Here is a 19,992-nt window from a genome sequence, read left to right on the forward strand (position 1 = left end):
AGGTTATTAGGGAGTAGTGGCAAGCAAGGTCTAGTAGCTGTGTATATCCTTAAACTATTATTCAAAACTCCTTAATAAGGTATTTATTTCATTTCTTACTGGAGGCTACCAGTGTTTGAACAGATAAGGGCAGAAGTTCATTATAGAGATATAATACATACACAGTCAGAAATTTACCTTATGGTAACCCATATTAAGATGTGCCCTCTAGCATTACATTTCCTTATAGTAATAACCATCAGTATCATTAAGAAAAGAAAAATCAGCTACGGAAGGAAAATTTTATTTTGTAACAAGTAAATATATCTAGTTTTTTAGCTTGCTACTCATATCGTCATTATATACAGCTCTTTTGAAGAATGTTTAAACCTCATTATTGTCTTAGCAAATCTCTTTAACCTTCCTGCATTATAGCTGTATAGAATGTCCAGTAGAATTCAGTTATTTATGTTAATTTTTAACTGATTTCTTGAGATGCTTATGTCTATCTGAAGAATCCTCCTCGAGATTTTCTTCCGAAAATGGGAGTTATTACAGTTTCAGGATTGGCGGGCTTGGTTTCAGCGAGAAGAGGTAGGGTTTTTAAAAATATATTCTGTCTTAATGCCATGATATTAGTTTCTGAATTTTGCAGTCATGAGAAAACATCATATGGTTTATTGAATATTATCTGGATAGGCTACTGTAAAGATTTTTAGATTCTGTATTACAGCATGCTTACTTTTATAAGGACTTTGTGTTTTCAAAACTATAGCTATTCCAAAGGTTGTTCAACGTCATTAGTCATTATGGAAATGCAGATGAAAACTAGAATGAGATACCATGTCAGTCCCAACAACATTGGTCAGGATGAGAACAAGACAAAATCAGATTTTATCTCATATATCAATATCTCTGTCTCAAATCTTTAAAGTAGCTGCCAGAATATGGGGGTCATGACTGAGAAAAGTAGTTTGAGTGATTAGTATGTATTTTTACATTAAGATAAAACTCTCAAGAAATTTTTTCGGTAGTTAGTGACTCTTAAGGTCTTAAAAAAAGTTACCTAGAAAACAAAATGACAAATTATAATTTTAATAGAAACAGCTATGTATTTAAAGAAATTTTTGGCTGGGCGTGGTGGCTCACGCCTGTAATCCCAGCACTTTGGGAGGCCAAGGTGGGTAGATCACCTGAGTTCGGGAGTTGGAGACCAGCCTGACCAACATGGAGAAACCCTGTCTCTACTAAAAATACAAAATTAGCCGGGCGTGGTGGCACATGCCTGTAATCCCAGCTACTCAGGAGGCTGAGGCAGGATAATCACTTGGACCCGGGAGGCAGAGGTTGTGATGAGCCAAGATCATGCCATTACACTCCAGCCTGGGCAACAAGAGTGAAACTCCGTCTCAAAAAAATAAATATTTTAAAATTATCACACAGTAAATTCATACAATTCTATCAGTTTTGATATATACATAGAGTCATGTAACCATCACCACAACCAGGATACAGAACAGTTATATCATTCCCAAAAAGTACCTCATGCTGTCTGTCTGCAGTCAGATCTTCTTCCCACTTCTAACTCCCAGAAACACTGATCTGTCGTCTGTCACTATAGCTCTGTCTTTTTGAGAATGCCATCTAAATGGAATCATACATAGACTGGCTTCTTTCACTCAGATTATCAAGATTGTTGCATGTGTCAATAGCTTGTTCCTTTTTGTTACTAAGTAGTATTCCTTCATATGGATGTGCCACGGTTTACTTTATCACTTACCTGTTGGACATTTGGGTTGTTTCCAGCTTTTGGTGATTAGGAATATAGCTACTATGAAAATTTGTATACAGGTTTTTCATTTCTCCAAGCCCTTACTAAGCTGGTGTAGTTCTCTAGTCACTAGCCATTTTGGTCACCTTTCATCCATCCTTTGTCCACATTCCAGTTGCTAGACATTGTCCCCAAACTAAATTACTTATATTGGAAGGCACAGCTCTGAGCCAGTCTGGAATCTGATGTCAGGTACTTTGTAGTTTGTTTTTCCAGCTATAGTCCTAAAAGCCTCAAATCAAGGCATAATTAGGTACAAAACTGCTGTGCAATTATAAGAACATTCTAGCATCCTAACTCATATAATATGTGTATATATATATATATATAAAACATATATAAATATATATATGAGAGGACGCTAGAATATTCTTATTGTATATATATATATATCTAATCTGAATGGATGAGATACATAAATCTCATCTGAATGGATGAGATACATATATCTCATCTGAATGGATGAGATACATATATCTCATCTGAATGGATGAGATACATATATCTCATCTGAATGGATGAGATACATAAATCTCATCTGAATGGATGAGATACATAAATCTCATCTGAATGGATGAGATACATATATCTCATCTGAATGGGTGAGATACATATATCTCATCTGAATGGGTGAGATACATATATCTCATCTGAATGGGTGAGATACATATATCTCATCTGAATGGGTGAGATACATATATCTCATCTGAATGGGTGAGATACATAAATCTCATCTGAATGGATGAGATACATATATCTCATCTGAATGGGTGAGATACATATATCTCATCTGAATGGGTGAGATACATATATCTCATCTGAATGGGTGAGATACATATATCTCATCTGAATGGGTGAGATATATATATATATATATATCTCCCTATAGCTAATATTAATGCTTCCCTATATCCTATTCCTTATAATAGGTAAGCAGCTTCTAATTGAATAGGTATTATAAATTATTCAGTAAGAAATAATTACAAACCAAGATCACCGTATAAAACAATAAGACTCAAAGAATTAAATTTTGAAGGAAATTGTACAAAACATATTACTCAGTTTCTCAGTAAGAAACTTATACCATTCTTGTAAGAGAAAATGTTCCTTAGGTCATTCACTGTGTTTTCAAATGTCAGAGCTAGAATAATCTAAGCCAGTGTTTTTCAAATTGGAGAGCTCAACCTATTAGTAGGTAGTGGCATAAATATAATGAATCTCAGGAGACATTTTACCTTTTTTTTTTTAAATTTTAAGTTACAGGGTACATGTACAGCATGTTTAGATTTATTACGTAGGTAAATGTGTGCCATGATGGTTTTGTGCACCTATCAACTCATCACCTAGGTATAAGCCCAGCATGTATCAGCTATTTTTCCTGATGTTCTCCCCCCACCACCCTCCCACGACAGGCCTCAGTGTGTGTTGTTCCCCTCCCTGTATCCATGTCTTCTCATTGTTCAGCTCCCACTTATAAGTGAGAACGTGCAGTGTTTGGTTTTCTGTTCCTGTGTTGGTTTGCTGAGGATAATGGCTTTCCAGCTTCATCCATGTCCCTGCAAAGGACATGATCTCATTCCTTTTTATGGCTACATAGTATTCCATGGTGTATATGTACCACATTTTCTTTATCCAGTCTATCATTGATGGACATTTGGGTTGATTTCATGTCTTTGCTATTGTGAATAGTGCTGCAATGAACATATGCACGCATGTATCTTTATAATAGAATGATTTATGTTCCTTTGGGTATATACCCAGTAATGGGATTGCTGGGTCAAATGGTATTTCCAGTTCTAAATCTTTGAGGAATCACCACATCATCTTCCACAATGGTTGAACTAATTTACATCCCCACCAACAGTGTAAAAGTGTTCATTTCTCTCCACAACTTCACCAACATCTGTTATTTTATGACTTTAGTAATAGCCATTCTGACTAGTGTGAGAGATTATCTCATTGTGGTTTTGATTTGCATTTCTCTGATGATCAATGATGTTGAGCTTTTTTTCATGTTTATTGGCCACATGTATGTCTTCTTTTGAGAAGTGTTTGTTCATGTCCTTTGCCTATTTTTAAATGGGGTTCTTAGTTTTTTTTCTTATAAATTTGCTTAAGTTCCTTGTAGATTCTGGATATTAGACCTTTGTCAGATGGATAGATTGCAAAAATTTTCTCCCATTCTGTAGGTTGTCTGTTCTTTCTGATGATGGTTTCTTTTGCTGTGCAGAAGCTCTTTAATTAGATCTGTCAATTTTTGCTTTTGTTGTGATTGCTTTTGGTTATTTCATCATAAAATTTTTGCCCATGCCTATGTCTGAATGGTATTGCCTATATTTTCTTCTAAGGTTTTTATAGTTTTGGGTTTTACATTTAAGTCTTTAATCCATCATGAGTTACTTTTTGTATAAGGTCTAAGGAAGGGATCCAATTTCAGTTTTCCTGCATATGGCTAGCCAGTTTTCCCAGCACCATTTATTAAATAGTGAATCCTTTCCCCATTGCTTGTTTTTGTCAGGTTTGTCAAAGATCAGATGGTTGTAGATGTGCGGTTTTAGTTCTCTATTCTGTTCCCTTGGTCTGTGTGCCCATTTTTGTACCAATACCTTGCTGTTTTGGCTACTGTAGCCTTGTGGTATAGTTTGAAGTCAGGTAGCATGATGGCTCCAACTTTGTTCTTTTTTGCTTAGGGTTGTCCTGGCTATATGAGCTCTTTTTTGGTTCCATGTGAATTTTAAAATAGTTTTTTCTAATTCTGTGAAGAATGTCAATGATAACTGAATGGGAATAGCATTGAATCTTTAAATTCCTTTGGGCAGTGTGGCCATTTTCACGATATTGTTTCTTCCTATCCATGAGCATGGAAAGTTTTTCCATTTGTTTGTGTCTTCTCTGATTTCCTCGAGCAATGGTTTGTAGTTCTCCTTGAAGAGGTCCGTCACTTCCCGTTAGCTGTATTCCTAGGTATTTTATTCTTTTGTGGCAATTGTGAATGGGAGTTCATTTATGATTTGGCTCTCTCCTTGCCTGTTGTTGTGTATAGATATATGCTAGCAAATTTTGCACTTTGATTTTTGTATCTTGAGGCTTAGCTGAAATTGCTTATCAGCTTAAGAAGCTTTTGGGCTGAGTTGAGGGGGTTTTCTAGATATAGGGATCATATCATCTGCAAACAAAGACAATTTGACTTCCTCTCCTGCTATTTCAATATGCTTTTTTTTTTTTTTTATCTTGCCTGATTGCCCTGGCAAGAACTTCCAATACTATGTTGAATAAGAGTGGTGAGAGAGGGCATCCTTGTCTTGTGCCAGTTTTCAAGGGGAATGCTTCCAGCCTTTGCCCATTCATTATGATATTGGCTGTGGGTTTGTCATAAATGACTCTTATTATTTTGAGACATGTTCATTCAATACCTAGTTTATTGAGAGTTTTTGACATGAAGGGTTGTTGAATTTTATCAAAGGCTTTTTCTGCGTCTATTCAGATGATCATGTGGTTTTTGTCTTTAGTTCTTTTTACATGATGAATTACATCTATTGATTTTGTGTATGTTGAACCAACCTTGCATCCCAGGGATGAAGCCAACTTGATCACAGTGGATAAGCTTTTTGATGTGCTTCTGGATTTGGTTTGCCAGTATTTTATTGAGGATTTTTGCATTGATGTTCATCAGGAATATTGGCCTGAAGTTTTCTTTTCTTTTCTTTTTTTTTTTTTTTTTTTTTGTTGTTGTATCTCTGCCAGGTTTTGGTATCAGGATGATGCTGGCCTCATACAATGAGTTAGGGAGGAGTCCCTCCTTCTCAGTTGTTTGGAATAGTTTCAGAAGAAATGGTACCAGCTCCTCTTTCTACCTCTGGTAGAATTCAGCTGTAAATCCATCTGGTCCTGAGCTTTTTTTGGATAGTAGGCTATTCATTACTGCCTCAATTTCAGAACGTTTTTCTGGCCTATTCAGGGATTCAACTTCTTCCTGGTTCAGTCTTGGGAGAGTGTATGTGTCCAGAAATTTATTCATTTTTAGATTTTATAGTATATTTGCATAGAGGTGTTTATAGTATTCTCTGGTGTTTTGTATTTCTATGGGATCAGTGGTGGTATCTTCCTTATCATTTCAGATTGTGTTTATTTGAATCTTCTCTCTTTTTTTCTTCATTAGTGTAGCTAGCAGTCTATTTTTATTATTGTTGTTGTTTTTTGTCTGTTTTTTTTTTTTTTTTTCTCAAAAAAACAGCTCCTGGAATTTATTTTTTTATTTTTTTTTGAGGGGATTTTTGTGCCTTTGTCACCTTCAGCTCTGAAGCTTGGTTATTTCTTGTCTTCTGCTAGGTCTGCGGTTTGTTGGCTCTTGGTTCTCTAGTTATTTTAGTTGTCATGTTAGGATGTCAATTTGAGATCTTTCTAGCTTTTTGATGTGGGCATTTAGTGGTATAAATTTCCCTCTTAACGCCACTTTAGCTGTGTCGCAGAGATTCTGGCATGTTGTCTCTTTGTTCTCATTAGTTTCAAAGAACATCTTGATCTCTGCCTTAATTTCATTATTTACCCAGAAGTCATTCAAGAACAGCTTGTACAATTTCCATGAAGTCGTGCGGTTTTGAGTGAGTTTCTTAATCTTTAGTTCTAATTTGATTGTGCTGTGGTCTGAGAGACTATTATGATTTCAGTTTTTTTACATTTGCTGAGGAGTGTTTTACTTCCAATTATGTGATCAATTTTAGAGTAAGTGCCACATGGCACTGAGAAAAATGTATATTCTGTTTTTTTTTGGAGGGGTGGAGAGTTCTATAGATATCTATCAGGTCCACTTGATCTAGAGCTGAGTTCAAGTCCGAGTATCATTGGTAATTTTCTGTCTTGATGATCTTTCTGATATTGACAGTGGGGTATTAAAGTCTCCCACTATCATTATGTGGAGGTCTGTGTCTCTTGGTAGGTCTTTAGTACTTGCTTTATGAATCTGGGTGCTCCTGTATTGGGTACATATATATTTAGGATGGTTAGCTCTTCTTGTTGAATTGAACCCTTTACCATTATGTAATGACCTTCTTTGTGTTTTTTGACATCTGTTGGTTTAAAGTCTATTTTGTCAGACACTAGGATTGCAACCTCTGTTTTTTTCTGCTTTCCATTTGCTTGGTAAGTTTTCCTCCATCCCTTTATTTTGAGCCTATGTGTGTCTTTGCACATGAGATGTGTCTCTTGAATACAGCACACTGATGGGTCTTGTCTTTTTGTCCAGCTTACCATCCTGTCTTTAATTGGGGCATTTAGTCCATTTTCATTTAAGGTTAATATTGTTATGTGTGAATTTGATCCTATCATAATGATGCTGGCTAGTTAATTTGCAGACTTGTTAATGTAGTTGCTTCATAGTGTCATTGGTCTGTGTACTTTGGTGTGTTTTTGTAGTGGCTGGTAATGGTTTTTCCTTTCCATGTTTAGTGCACAATGCAGGTGTCTTGGTGATGAAATCCCTCAGTATTTGCTTGTCAGGATGCATTTTATTTAAAAATAGAGGAGAATAGCAAATATCAGAGTAGTTTGTTCTTGCAGACTGGCCTTTCTTACCAGGTAAAGAGAGGATGACTATAAGTCTTTTTAATCTTTAAAATGACACATAAGGAAAAACTGCCACCTACTATATTTAGGAGCAGCACAATTAGGGGAATTTGGTTAAGTCAGGGGAACTTACCTCAAGCGATACTAGGATTATAAAATAAGAAATTTAACTGTAGATAATGGAATAATAGCAAGCAGGACTAGAGTAAAGGAGCAACTTAGGACATTTTAATATACTTAAACCCTCTTTCTGCATACCACAGAAGTCTGACTCTAAAGAAAAGCTAAACTAGTTTGAATCAGTCTGGCCACCCACCACCCCCGACCTCAGTCCATTATAGACATGACTTTAGAAGGCTTCCTTAATAATAGTTAAACCAGACCGAGATAGACCTCTTGTTTTTCCCTCCCCTAAACTGCAAATTCACCTGCAAACATTCATTTTCATTTGTATAATATACCAGATAGGCTGTTCCCTTTTTAGATTAGGGATTGTATAAGCTGCTTCAGATCATAAAAGTACTTATCCCAATTAAAAAACCCATCATCCAGTTACCTGGATCATATATACAGTATAAGATACTCTGTGACAAGCGTTAAACATACATATTATTTTGAACCAACAATCTGTTGGAACTAAGCTATGGCTTAAAGTGGTGGATTTCAAACTATTCTGTAGAACCCTTAGTTTCATGGAAGTCTTTAGTGGTGCTATCGGGATAAAGGAAAAGCCACACAGCCAGGGTTTGATACAGAGCTTCCCACCCCCAAGTTAGTCAGAGCAGCATCAAGTTTATAGATTTTATATATTGAAGTTCCTAGGGAGATTCTATTTGAAAGATATTTTGAAAGGATTTTGTTATCAAAAAAAGATACGAAAATAACTCTTAAATGATGCATAGTTAAGGCACTTATTGATATGCATTACTTATGTCAGGTTACTTGCAATTATTATTCAGTATTCTAAGTCAGTGACATGAAGGAGTTATGTACCTGTTAAAGTCCTTAGTTGATGATTTAGTTGAGTCATTCACCTTTCCAAATACCTAATCAAAAAAGGACATGTAAGAGAGAGTCCATTTCACTTTTACATGGTGTCACAAACACAGTAGTTAATTAATTCTCTATATTATCATGCTTTATTAGATACTTGCAAAATTGTGGTTATAAATTTGGGTTTCGTAGGACATGAAAAATACCTAGCTTTCAAGCAGAAGAAAATCATCAATTCCTTTTGTGTAGGTAATTGTGAATATTAGATTGAGAATACTTTTGTTAAATTGGACATGACAGCTAAGGGGTTATTGGCTTGAGATCCTTAAGGGCATTTTAGCTTCCATCTTGATTGGTGTAATTACCTAAAAAGTAATTTAACAGAGGGTGATGGCTTACCAGGGGAGCAAAGAAAGCATTACAGTATAAGAACATCAAGTTTCTGGTGGTATATATTTGGAGTTTAATAATTTATTTGCATTTTATAGGTTCCAAGTTTAAGAAAATTACTTATCCTCTGGGACTGGCCACTTTAGGAGCAACTGTTTGCTACCCAGTTCAGTCCGTAATAATTGCTAAGGTAAGTTCTTTTTAAATAATAGCAACATTTCAGTATTTGTTTAAACTCTCAATGTGACAATATTTAAATGTTACACAGCACCTGCAACATTTAATTTTAAGAGACATAGTTGGTATCAACTCTTATGTTGGCCAAATCACATTAGCATCTCAGCATGGTAAATGCCATTCTTAATAGGATGAATTTGTGTAAATATAATTCAACAATGTAAAGGCAGATTTGAAGATTACATTCAGAGACACTGAATTAGAATTTATGGGGAGAAATACTGCTCCGTTGTTGAGGTATATAAACTTCAATTTTTATTTAAAAGAAGATTAAAATGCTAGCAGCTGTTTGGTTCAGCAGATTAACCTGACATAAGAAACAACCAGTTGATAGATTGGCTTCAGTAGTTTCTGAAGGTAAAACACACATACACACACACACACATACACACACACACACACACACGCACAGGAACTCAATATTGAAACCACTTAGAATTAAGAAACACCTGTATAAATGCTTATTATAGTTGTTTTGTCTTTTTCTTGTGAGCTTAAGTACAAATCCAGATTCTCTTAATGATTTGAATGGTTTTTTTCAGTATTTTATTTTTAACACATGTTCAGATGGAGAAGGAAAACTTTGGGTTATGCATTTTTTTCCCTCTTTTCCTTCTCCTCTTAATTACCAACAGTTAGCACTTCCCCCTCATGCTTGAAACAATGTGTAGTGTTACCAGAAGGACTTTCTGTACTTGTATTCCCATTACGTCATCCCTTTAACTATTGATGTAGAGACAGTTGCCTATCAATATTTTGAGAATGTCAAGGATATGGTGTACTATATAGTTTGTAATGTGATCAAACTATAAAAGCTCATAACAAAGGAAGAGAGCATTATTCATTAAGTCTACTTATACCTGAAATAATTGATAACATGGTAAACTTATTTTTAAAACTCTTTCTTAATAATTTACATAGGAATTAACCACTTAAATTAATAAAATGCTAGTATTGAAAGAAACTGTTAAGCTCATTTAATTCAACTTTCATCTTTTCTCATTTATCTATAGGGAAACTGTAGCTCAGAGGAGTTTCACAGTGGCTGACTTGCCCAGCATCATACTGACCTTCAGATTTTTTGGCCTCCATGTTCATTATTCCTCCCAGTGGATGATACTTCCACTGATTCTTCTTCTTTTTTTTTTTTTTTCTTTTTTTTTTTTGAGATGGGGTCTTGCTCTGTCACCCAGGCTGGAGTGCAATGGCCCAGTCTTGGCTCACTGCAGCCTCCGCCTTCTGGGTTCAAGTGATCCTCCTGCCTCAGCCTCCCGAGTAGCTGGGATTACAGGCGCCCACCACCACGTCCAGCTAATTTTTGTATTTTTAGTAGAGATGGGGTTTTACCAGGCTGGCCAGGCTGGTCTCGAACTCCTGACCTCAGGTGATCCATCCGCCTCGGCTTCCCAAAGTGCTGGGATTACAGGCGTGAGCCACCGTGCCCGGCCCTGATTCTTCTTTTTTATAAGAGTAATGACATCATGGTTGCTTTTAAAAATTATACCTGCTTATCTTTAGATAATCTAAATATTTCAGAAAAGTTTAGGAAAAAAAACAACAACCCAAAATGCATCTATCCATACAAATATCCATGTCCACATTTGGATAGAATATTCTTCTAGATATCTTAACATGCATACACAGAGATAGAAAAACAGACATATGAATAGGCAGATAAGAATGAGATCATAGTATGTGTCTTATTTTTATTTTTTAAAATAAAGTATTAAGCTGAATTTTACTTTACAAAAGGAAAAACAAAATAATTGCTGAACTTCAAATAAAAATTTTTCTAACATAAGAGATTAGTTTTTAAATGTTCTTCTAGGGCAAATAATAATTGTTACTTTAATTCTTAGAGTTGAAATCCTTGCTTTTCTTTTGACTATAGTAATATCATATTTAATATTTTACAAATTCAAATATATAATTTTTTTTTAACCTGAGATCCGTGATGGACTTTAGAGAGTCTATAGCACACTCCAAAACTTTATGAAAAGTCATGTATGTACAAGAAAAACCTTCTTATTTGACATAATCAGGACCAGTAGTTAACAATCAAAAATGTTAAAGCAGCGAGTTGTAAAAATATATATAAAAATATATACCCACAATTTTACTTCAAATTAAAACATAAATGTCCTTCTTCAGCCTGGCCAATGTGTTGAAACTCCGTCTCTAGTAAAAATACAAAAATTAGCCAGGCCTGGTGGCGGGCGCCTGCAATTCCAGCTTCTTGGGAGGCTGAGGCACAAGAATCACATGAACCCAGGTGGCGGAGGTTGCAGTGAGCCGAGATTGCACCACTGCACTCCAGCCTGGGCGACAGAGCGAGACTCCATCTCAAAAAAAAAAAAAAAAAGTCTTTCCTTTTTCTCTATTTTGAAGTAGGGCTTTTCGTTGAGTATTGGTCTCCTGGTTAAAGATCTATAACATCTTTCCATTCGTAAGCCATATCTGTAGTCTGTCTTCTACAATTTCCAGACTAGGTTCCTTTAAAATAGAATGAACAGTTAAAAACATTAAAAAAAAATTAAGTGCAGAATCCTTTTAGATGTCTATTATTTCTCCCAGCTGTTATAATTGTCTTGCTCACCTCTAATTTCATAGCAGTTATTTTTTTAGCCATTCACATTTGAGTCTTTACGAAGCATTTAACTTAATTTTCTTAGAAACAATAATTCTTTTTATATTCATATTTTATCATATTAGGTTACATTTAGACTGTTTAATTACAAGTAAAACTGATGCAGCAACTTGGGGAAAAAAGGAACTTATTCTTAATACGCATACTAATCAACTTATGAAAGATAGTACCTTAGCATATTGGAGAGCACCTGATAGGGATGAATATTCAGCATTCTACAAACATCATTTGTAATAAATTAAAAAAGCATTTTATTAATCAGTCAAGTCTCCTAAAAGGATGTCAGGTGAGAGCTTTTTACTGTATCTGTATTTTTCTGAAGGAAAGGGCCTATAGCTTTCAAGAGCTTCTCCAAGGTATCTGTGATATTAAAAAGTTTAAGAAATGATAGTCTAGAAGGTCCTTTGAAAAATGAAAGACTGACTCCAGTTATTCATCATTTTGAAAATACACTTCAAGATGGAACTACTCTTTGCTTTTTATAATTTTCCTCACAATATTTTTATTATTAATTTATGTAAAGAGTAGCAAGTATTCTGTCTTTGAAAGCTATAAAATATCTAGGAATAGACTTACCAAATAATGTTTTAATGCCTGTTTAAAAGAAAAATAAACTTTACTGAAGGGTATTTTTAAATTTTCACAATATTTAATTGATGAATAAAGATTGAATATATTCAAGGTGTACAACATGATGATTTGACATACATATACATTGTGTAATGATTATTACAATCAAATTAACATATCCATCACCACCCATGCAGCACATTATATACCCAGAACTTGTTCATCTTATGACTGAAAGTTTGTACCCTTTGACCAACATCTTGTTTACCTCACTGCTATCGCCTGGCAACCTCCATTCTACTCTCTGCTTCTATTGTGCGTATATATCCAAAAAAAAAAAAAAATGAAATCAGTATCTTGAAGAGATATATGCACCTTCATGTTCATTGCAGCATTATTCAAAATAGTCAAGATTAGAAACAACCTAAGTGTCTCTCAGTAGATAAATGGATAAAGATAATTTGGTACATATATAGAACAGAATGCTGTTTAGCCATTAAAAACGGAAATTCTGCCATTTGCAATGGCATGGATAACCCAGAGGACATTATACTCAGTGAAATAAGATAGACACAGAAAGACAAATACTGTGTGATCTCACTTATATGTGAAGGATATTTAACAAAAAATCTTGAATGTCTTTGGAGATATATCCTGTTTCTGGATGAAAGACTAAATGTTGAAATACGGTGAGTATTTCAAAGTCTAGAAATTTAATTCAGTTCTTACAAAAGCTCTGGATTTGAATGGAGTGTGATAGTCATTCACCTAGTATTTGTTGTCTGTCTACTGTGTATTGGTTACTATAGTATACACAGTAAAATAGATCAAGAGGACAAAAGAGAATATCCAAACAATTATATTGAGTATATTTTTGTACACATGAGGGTAGGGGATTGATACGTGGTACAGATAGCATTTCAAATCAGTGTGTAATGGAAAGGATGGATTTTTTTTTTTTCCAAGAACTGTGTTGGGCTAATTGGCTGTTTGGAAAATTACTCAGACCTTTACCAACTATCATGGGAAAACTAATTCTAGGTGGAATACAGATCTAATCATAAACTAGAGTACTATAAAAGGTATGAGAAGAAATAAGAGGAATACCTGTTTAATCTTGAGATAGGAAAAGCTTTCTTAAGCAAAATACAATCTAGAAGCCATCAAAGAAAAAGTTGACATATTTGACTACATCACAATTAATACATTTCTGTAGATTACCATACACAAAGTTAATGGATACATGAAAAACAGGGAAAACTATTTGTAACATATATGACGAAGTACTAATATCCTTCAGGTATTAAGAACTCCTGGCCAGGCGTGGTGGCTCACGCCTGTAATCCCAGCACTTTGGGAAGCCGAGGCAGACGGATCACAAGGTCAGGAGATCGAGACCATCCTGGCTAACACAGTGAAACCCGTCTCTACTAAAAATACAAAAAATTAGCCAGGCATGGTGGCGTGTGCCTGTAGTCCCAGCTACTCGGGAGGCTGAGACAGGAGAATGGCGTGAACCTGGGAGGCGGAGCTTGCAGTGAGTTGAGATTGCGCCACTGCACTCCAGCCTGGGTGACAGAGAGAGACTCCGTCTCAAAAAAAAAAAAAAAAACTCCTATAAATCAATGAGCAAAAGATGAATGTGCCCTCTGGGAAAATGAAAAAAAGCAGTCTACAAAATAAGAAACATAAATGGCCTAATATGTGTAAGATACTTGATTTCATGAACAAATAAATGCAAATTTGAAAAATCATTTAGATATTGGTTTTTAGCCTTTAAATTTGACAAAGATTTAAAAGACTTATAATATCACTGCTGGTAAATAGGGTAGGAAAACAGACATATACTCTTGGTGGTAGTGTAAATTGCTGCAGTATATTGCTGACTTTCTGGAGAGCAACATGGTAATACTGTCAAAAATTAATATGTGTATACTCTTCAGTGCAGAAATTTCAGCTCTAGGAATTTATCCTGAGGAAATACTATAAGGGTTATGGTCCCAGTTGTATGTATAAGGATGCTAATTTCATCATTGCTTATACTTGCCGTCTCCCTACCCCCAAAAAGGAAAACAGCCCATATGCTCACCAATGGGATTTGTTAAATCATCGTACCTCAATAGGGAATTTGTTAAACAAATTGTGGTGCATACATTATAGAATACTAAACTAAGCAGCAAATTTAAAAAGTAGATCTACGGTATATAAAGTTATATAGAACCGTGCCTTTGAAATATTGTCAAGCTTTTAAAAAAATCATATCTCAGAATAATATGTTTACTGTGATCTCAAGTATTTGAAAAGGAAAACAAACTAAATACATATGTAATTTATTTTAAAATTTAATTGAAAACATAATTGAGATTGTATTGTATAATCTGTTCTGTAACTTTTTCAATTAGTGGTTCATCATGGACTTCCATTCATGCCAGTACATATAGATCTACTTCATCTTTTTTGAAAGATCTGTAAATATTAACATTACATTTGTTGTAAAATTTGTGTATGCATAATGTATATATGAGTAAAAATTCAGGAAGAATATATGTATAACTGTTAACAAAGGTTGTATTTGGGGAGGAAGAGGAATTTCTTTATATTAGTGTATTACTTAACTTTTCAACTGTAGTATATACTTAGTAAAAACAATAAAAATATTTCTATTTGAGGATGGGAACATAATTTTTAAAAAATATATGTTTGTAGAAATTATAATCCTGAAAAACACCTCAAAACATCTTCAAAACTTGAAAAATCAATGGCTGTTGAAATCACTTTAACTATAATGAACAAAAAGATTGGAGAAGAATAGGAAAAAGAAGAAATCAGAAGTAGATTTTCAAAGAGAAATAGAGATGAATGAAAATAACAGTAACTGTAGGAATTCAGCCAGCATCCTGGCCTTTGCTTGAGTGTATTTATCAGTCACTGTTTATTTTACCTTTCTACCAAAAAAGAATATTATTCTTTGGAGGAATTAGTTGATGCCTTTTATTTCTTTATGAATGGAGAAAGCACCATCAAATTTTAAGCAAAAGCATTAACTTTGTAGCATGTTAAAAATCTCATTTTCTCAGTCAGCAGTTTATTATCTCAAATTATATTCCCCAAACTCCTGTTAATAGACACAGTTTTCACTTATATCAAATCACCATGTTATATACCTTAAATAGATACAATTTTATATATGTCAATCTAATCTCACTAAAGCTGAAAAAAATTTAAAAAATAGACATAGTTTTAAATTTATGTGTTACAATGTGAATGCAGATTATACATTTCTTATAACCCTTTGCATGACACAAAAAATTTTTCATATAAGATTTTAGAAATGGTGCTTTGTGTTATATGATTTAGAGATTTATATCTTTATTGATTGACTTCAGTGTTCATATGAAATACCTGACAAATCTAAAATACATTTTTAATTTTAACTTTTAAAAATATGTTATTTGACTTACTTTTTGTTTTAATTAGGTAACAGCGAAAAAGGTATATGCTATAAGCCAGCAAATTTTTGGAGCAGTTAAATCATTGTGGACAAAAAGCAGCAAAGAAGAGTCACTCCCTAAACCAAAAGAAAAAACTAAGGTAGAGTTTACATGGAGCAAGACGGTCAACATTGAGTTTTGTTTGGGTGGATGTTGGCTTGTAATGAGGGTACTGGACAGAGGTCGAGGATAAAATGAGAAAGTAGATGAAGGAATTAGTAAAATGATTTACTTATGAAGGAAAAATCTGTTTGGTAAACAGCTAGGATCCTCTTCTGAAGTAGAAGTACCTGCAAAAACAACTCACGTCTTGAAACAGTCAGTGCCCTTGCCAACAGAACTCAGCTCTGAAGCAAAGACCAAATCAGAATCCACCTCAGGTTTGTTGGGTATAAGTCAATTTTGTTTTCATTCTTTTCTTAAATAATTTGATAGCATTATCATTAGTGGTTTGAACTTAAGATGTGTTCTCCCCATAAATATTTTGTCTTTCTAATATCTGTGGTTTCTGTTTCTTTTTAGGTTATGAGGTACTTAGGTACCCGCGATTGCTTTAAATTATCACGTAGTTCATAATACAGATCTTTATATGTGAGTATATAGAGTAGCACTGACAGGTTGATTAGGTGAAGCATTTAATATAACTATAAATTTGAGCTATTAGGTGGGGGAAAATGGGCCTTCCTAGATTCTGTAATTTTAAAGGGATGAGTCACACCTACATAAAGAAATGTCAGCTTCCATTTTTTGTGCTATTTACCTATCAGTCTCCCTGTCAATCTTAAGACTGTTTTATTTTTATTAAGTTTAGTTTTACTAAGTTTAGGCACCAAAAGAACTTTCAGCATCAAATAGTAGAAATATCATCAATTATAATACTTATAATATTGCTAGTATTCCATACTGGCAATAAATACTTTGTGGGACCAAGCAGTGACAATTATACTTTCTAAACAAATACTGCTGTGATTTTACTGTGATCAAAAAGAAGGTGACAAAGTGTTTAATACCATTTTGACAATGTATTCCTATTGATTTGCATAGGTTTATGTATATGTACAATGTGAATTATAAAACCCGCTAAGTTGTCTTATTGCAAAGGAAGGTGGCTAATTCAGAGGTTGGGGAATAATAATAATATCCACCCTTTATCGAGCACATACTGTGATGCAGAAAGCTAGAAGTATATTGTGTTATTCAGCCCTTACCCACAAAGCAAAACAAAAACCTCTGCTGGATCGGTAATTATTCCCATTTTATGATGAAGAGACTGAGACTCAGGGAGCTAAAATAAGTTGCCCCAAATCATATAGCTTGTGAGTAGCAGAGTTCTGTTTATGGCCTAGATCCTCTTGACATCAAAGTCTAAGCTCTTTCCATTGTCTATAGATTATCTAATTTAAAACTGGAAGTTAGTCTCTAATTTCAGCCTCCTCCTGTCACTTAATCGTCATAAAAACTGTCATTGAATAACAAACCTGATTTGAGTTTTACTATTTTCCTCTGTCTCTCTCTTTTCTAATCGAGAGGAGCTTTACAGTTTTTAGACTCTGAATAATCTACAGGTGACCATATTCTCACAAGAATATAATGTATGGTCATTTTTCCAAATGCCTGTTAATTCCAGAGTATCTTTATGAAGATGAAACATACTACAGCTTAACAGTGGGACCAAAACCTTCCCAAGCTAATGTCTTTTCCTCACACATCTAGATTCTGGAACCCTTTATTTGCCTGTCTTGGGTGATGTGGTATATGAAAAGCATTCTATGGAGACAATGCAGGGGGAGAAAGAGATGCCAGTGCTACTCATTCTTATCATAGATGTCTTGGTCAGTTTGAGCTGCTGTAAAAAATACCATAGACTGGGTGGCTTATAAACAACAGAAATTTATTTCTCACAGTTCTAGAGACTGAAATTCTGAGATCAGGGTGCCAATATGGTCAGGTTCTGGTAAAGACCCTCTTCTGACTTGTAGACAGCCTACTTATCATTGTATTCTCACATGGCAGAGAACAGAGGGAAGCAAGCTCTCTCAAGATTCATAAGGGCACTACTGATCCCATTCACGAAGGCTGTACCCTCATCACCTGCTCTAATTCTAACCACTTCCCAAAGCTCTCCACCTCCTAACACCATCACAATGGGGGAGATAGTGTCTCAACATGTGAATTTTGGGGGGACACCAACACCCAGTACATAACAATATATCATTTGGAGTTTATTATACAGTATAACGTTGGGATTCACCATTTCCATGTTTCATATGTAGAATAAAACAATTTTTTTTTTTTGGTATGGGAAACAGTAGTGAATGTGAGCACAGGTTATAGAATAAGACTTGAATCAAAATCCCAGATCCAGCATTTACTAGTTCTGTTACCTGGGGAAAATTATCAAACACCTCAAGCCTCAGTCTCCTCATCCAACAAAAAGGGGACAATAATAATTCTCACATGGTTGTGAGGATTAAGTGAGATATTGCATGTAAAGCACTAACTACAATGCCAGGGACATACTAAGGGGTATCAGTGGGTATTAAAATATATCATTATTATTATTTGCCTAGAGCAATTAGCCATTTTGATGAAAAACAGATTTTCACTGAGCATACTTAAGGAGCAAGTCACTTACCTAGTGAGCCTAGCCATGGCTATCACTTATCACCATACAGAACAGATAGGGTGTACTGTCCAACTATATGTTGTGGCTCTGAATATGAGTTTGGTTGTTCTCTACCATCTCATGTACATTAATGGAGAAAATTGCTATTTTGGGAATCACAAATTTAGAATTTGGTGTCATAGACCTCTTCAAGAATCTGATGAAAGCAGAATGAAATTTCTCACAGTCTTACAAGATTAATGTCCCTCTAAAGCAGAAGTTGACAAACTATGGCCCGTATGCCAATTCTGACTATGTTTTTTTTTTTTTAGGTGATAAATTTGCTAAACCTATATATATATATATATAATATATATCTATATTTTTAAATTATACTTTTTTAAGTTCTAGGGTACATGTGCACAACATGCAGTTTTGTTACATAGGTATACATGTGCCATTGTTGGTTTGCTGCACCCATTAACTCGTCATTTACATGAGGTATTTCTCCTAATGCTATCCCTCCCCCTGCCCCCACCCCACAACAGGCCCCTGTGTGTGATGTTCCCCGCCCTGTGTCCAAGTGTTCTCATTGTTCAGTTCCCACCTATGAGTGAGAATATGCGGTGTTTGGTTATCTGTCCTTGTGATAGTCTGCTCTGAATGATGGTTTCCAGCTGCATCCATGTCCCTGCAAAGGACATGAACTCATCCTTTTTTATGGCCGCATAGTATTCCATGGTGTATATGTGCCACATTTTCTTAATCCAGTCTATCATTGATGGACATTTGGGTTGGTTCCATGTTTTTGCTATTGTGAATAGTGCCGCAGTAAACATACGTGTGCGTGTGTGTTTATAGTAGCATGATTTATAATCCTTTGGGTATATACCCAGTAATGGGATGGCTGGGTCAAATGATATTTCTAGCTCTACATCCTTGAGGAATCGCCACACTGTCTTCCACAATGGTTGAACTAATTTACACTCCCACCAACAGTGTAAAAGCATTCCTATTTCTCCACATCCTCTCCAGCATCTGTTTTTTCTTGACTTTTTAATGATCGCCATTCTAAACTGGTGTGAGATGGTATCTCATTGTGGTTTTGATTTGCAGTGATGATGAGCATTTTTTCATGTGTCTGTTGGCTGCATAAATGTCTTCTTTTGAGAAGTGTCTGTTCATATCCTTCACCCACTTTTTGATGGCGTTGTTTTTTTCTTGTAAATTTGTTTAAGTTCTTTGTAGATTCTGGATATTAACCCTTTGTCGGATGGGTAGATTGCAAAAATTTTCTCCCATTCTGTAGGTTGCCTGTTCACTCTGATGGTAGTTTCTTTTGCTGTGCAGAAGCTCTTTAGTTTAATTAGATCCCATTTGTCAATTTTGGCTTTTGTTGCCATTGCTTTTGGTGTTTTAGTCATGAAGTCCTTTCCCATGCCTATGTCCTGAATGGTATTGCCTAGGTTTTCTTCTAGGGTTTTTATGGTTTTAAGTCTAACATTTAAGTCTTTAATCCCTCTTGAATTAATTTTTGTATAAGGTGTAAGGAAGGGATCCAGTTTCAGCTTTCTACATATGGCTAGCCAGTTTTCTCAGCACCATTTATTAAATAGGGAATCCTTTCCCCATTTCTTGTTTTTGTCAGGTTTGTCAAAGATCAGATGGTTGTAGATGTGTGGTGTTA

The 19,992-nt window shown here is 34.9% G+C and overlaps 1 protein-coding gene across 2 annotated transcripts in view; it reads left to right on the plus strand.

The window, feature by feature from the left end:
* Window positions 1–19,992, plus strand: part of APOOL (apolipoprotein O like) — an 81,013-nt gene that overhangs the window by 51,748 nt on the left and 9,273 nt on the right. For both annotated transcript variants that reach the window (XM_030807195.1, XM_012498793.2), the window contains 4 exons: window positions 475–573; window positions 8,854–8,945; window positions 15,687–15,800; window positions 15,963–16,080. In XM_030807195.1, coding sequence (XP_030663055.1) covers window positions 475–573; window positions 8,854–8,945; window positions 15,687–15,800; window positions 15,963–16,080 — 423 coding nt within the window. The remainder of the gene's footprint in view (window positions 1–474; window positions 574–8,853; window positions 8,946–15,686; window positions 15,801–15,962; window positions 16,081–19,992) is intronic.

This window comes from Nomascus leucogenys, chromosome X, assembly GCF_006542625.1.
Source record: "Nomascus leucogenys isolate Asia chromosome X, Asia_NLE_v1, whole genome shotgun sequence".
Classification (NCBI taxonomy): Eukaryota; Metazoa; Chordata; class Mammalia; order Primates; family Hylobatidae; genus Nomascus; species Nomascus leucogenys.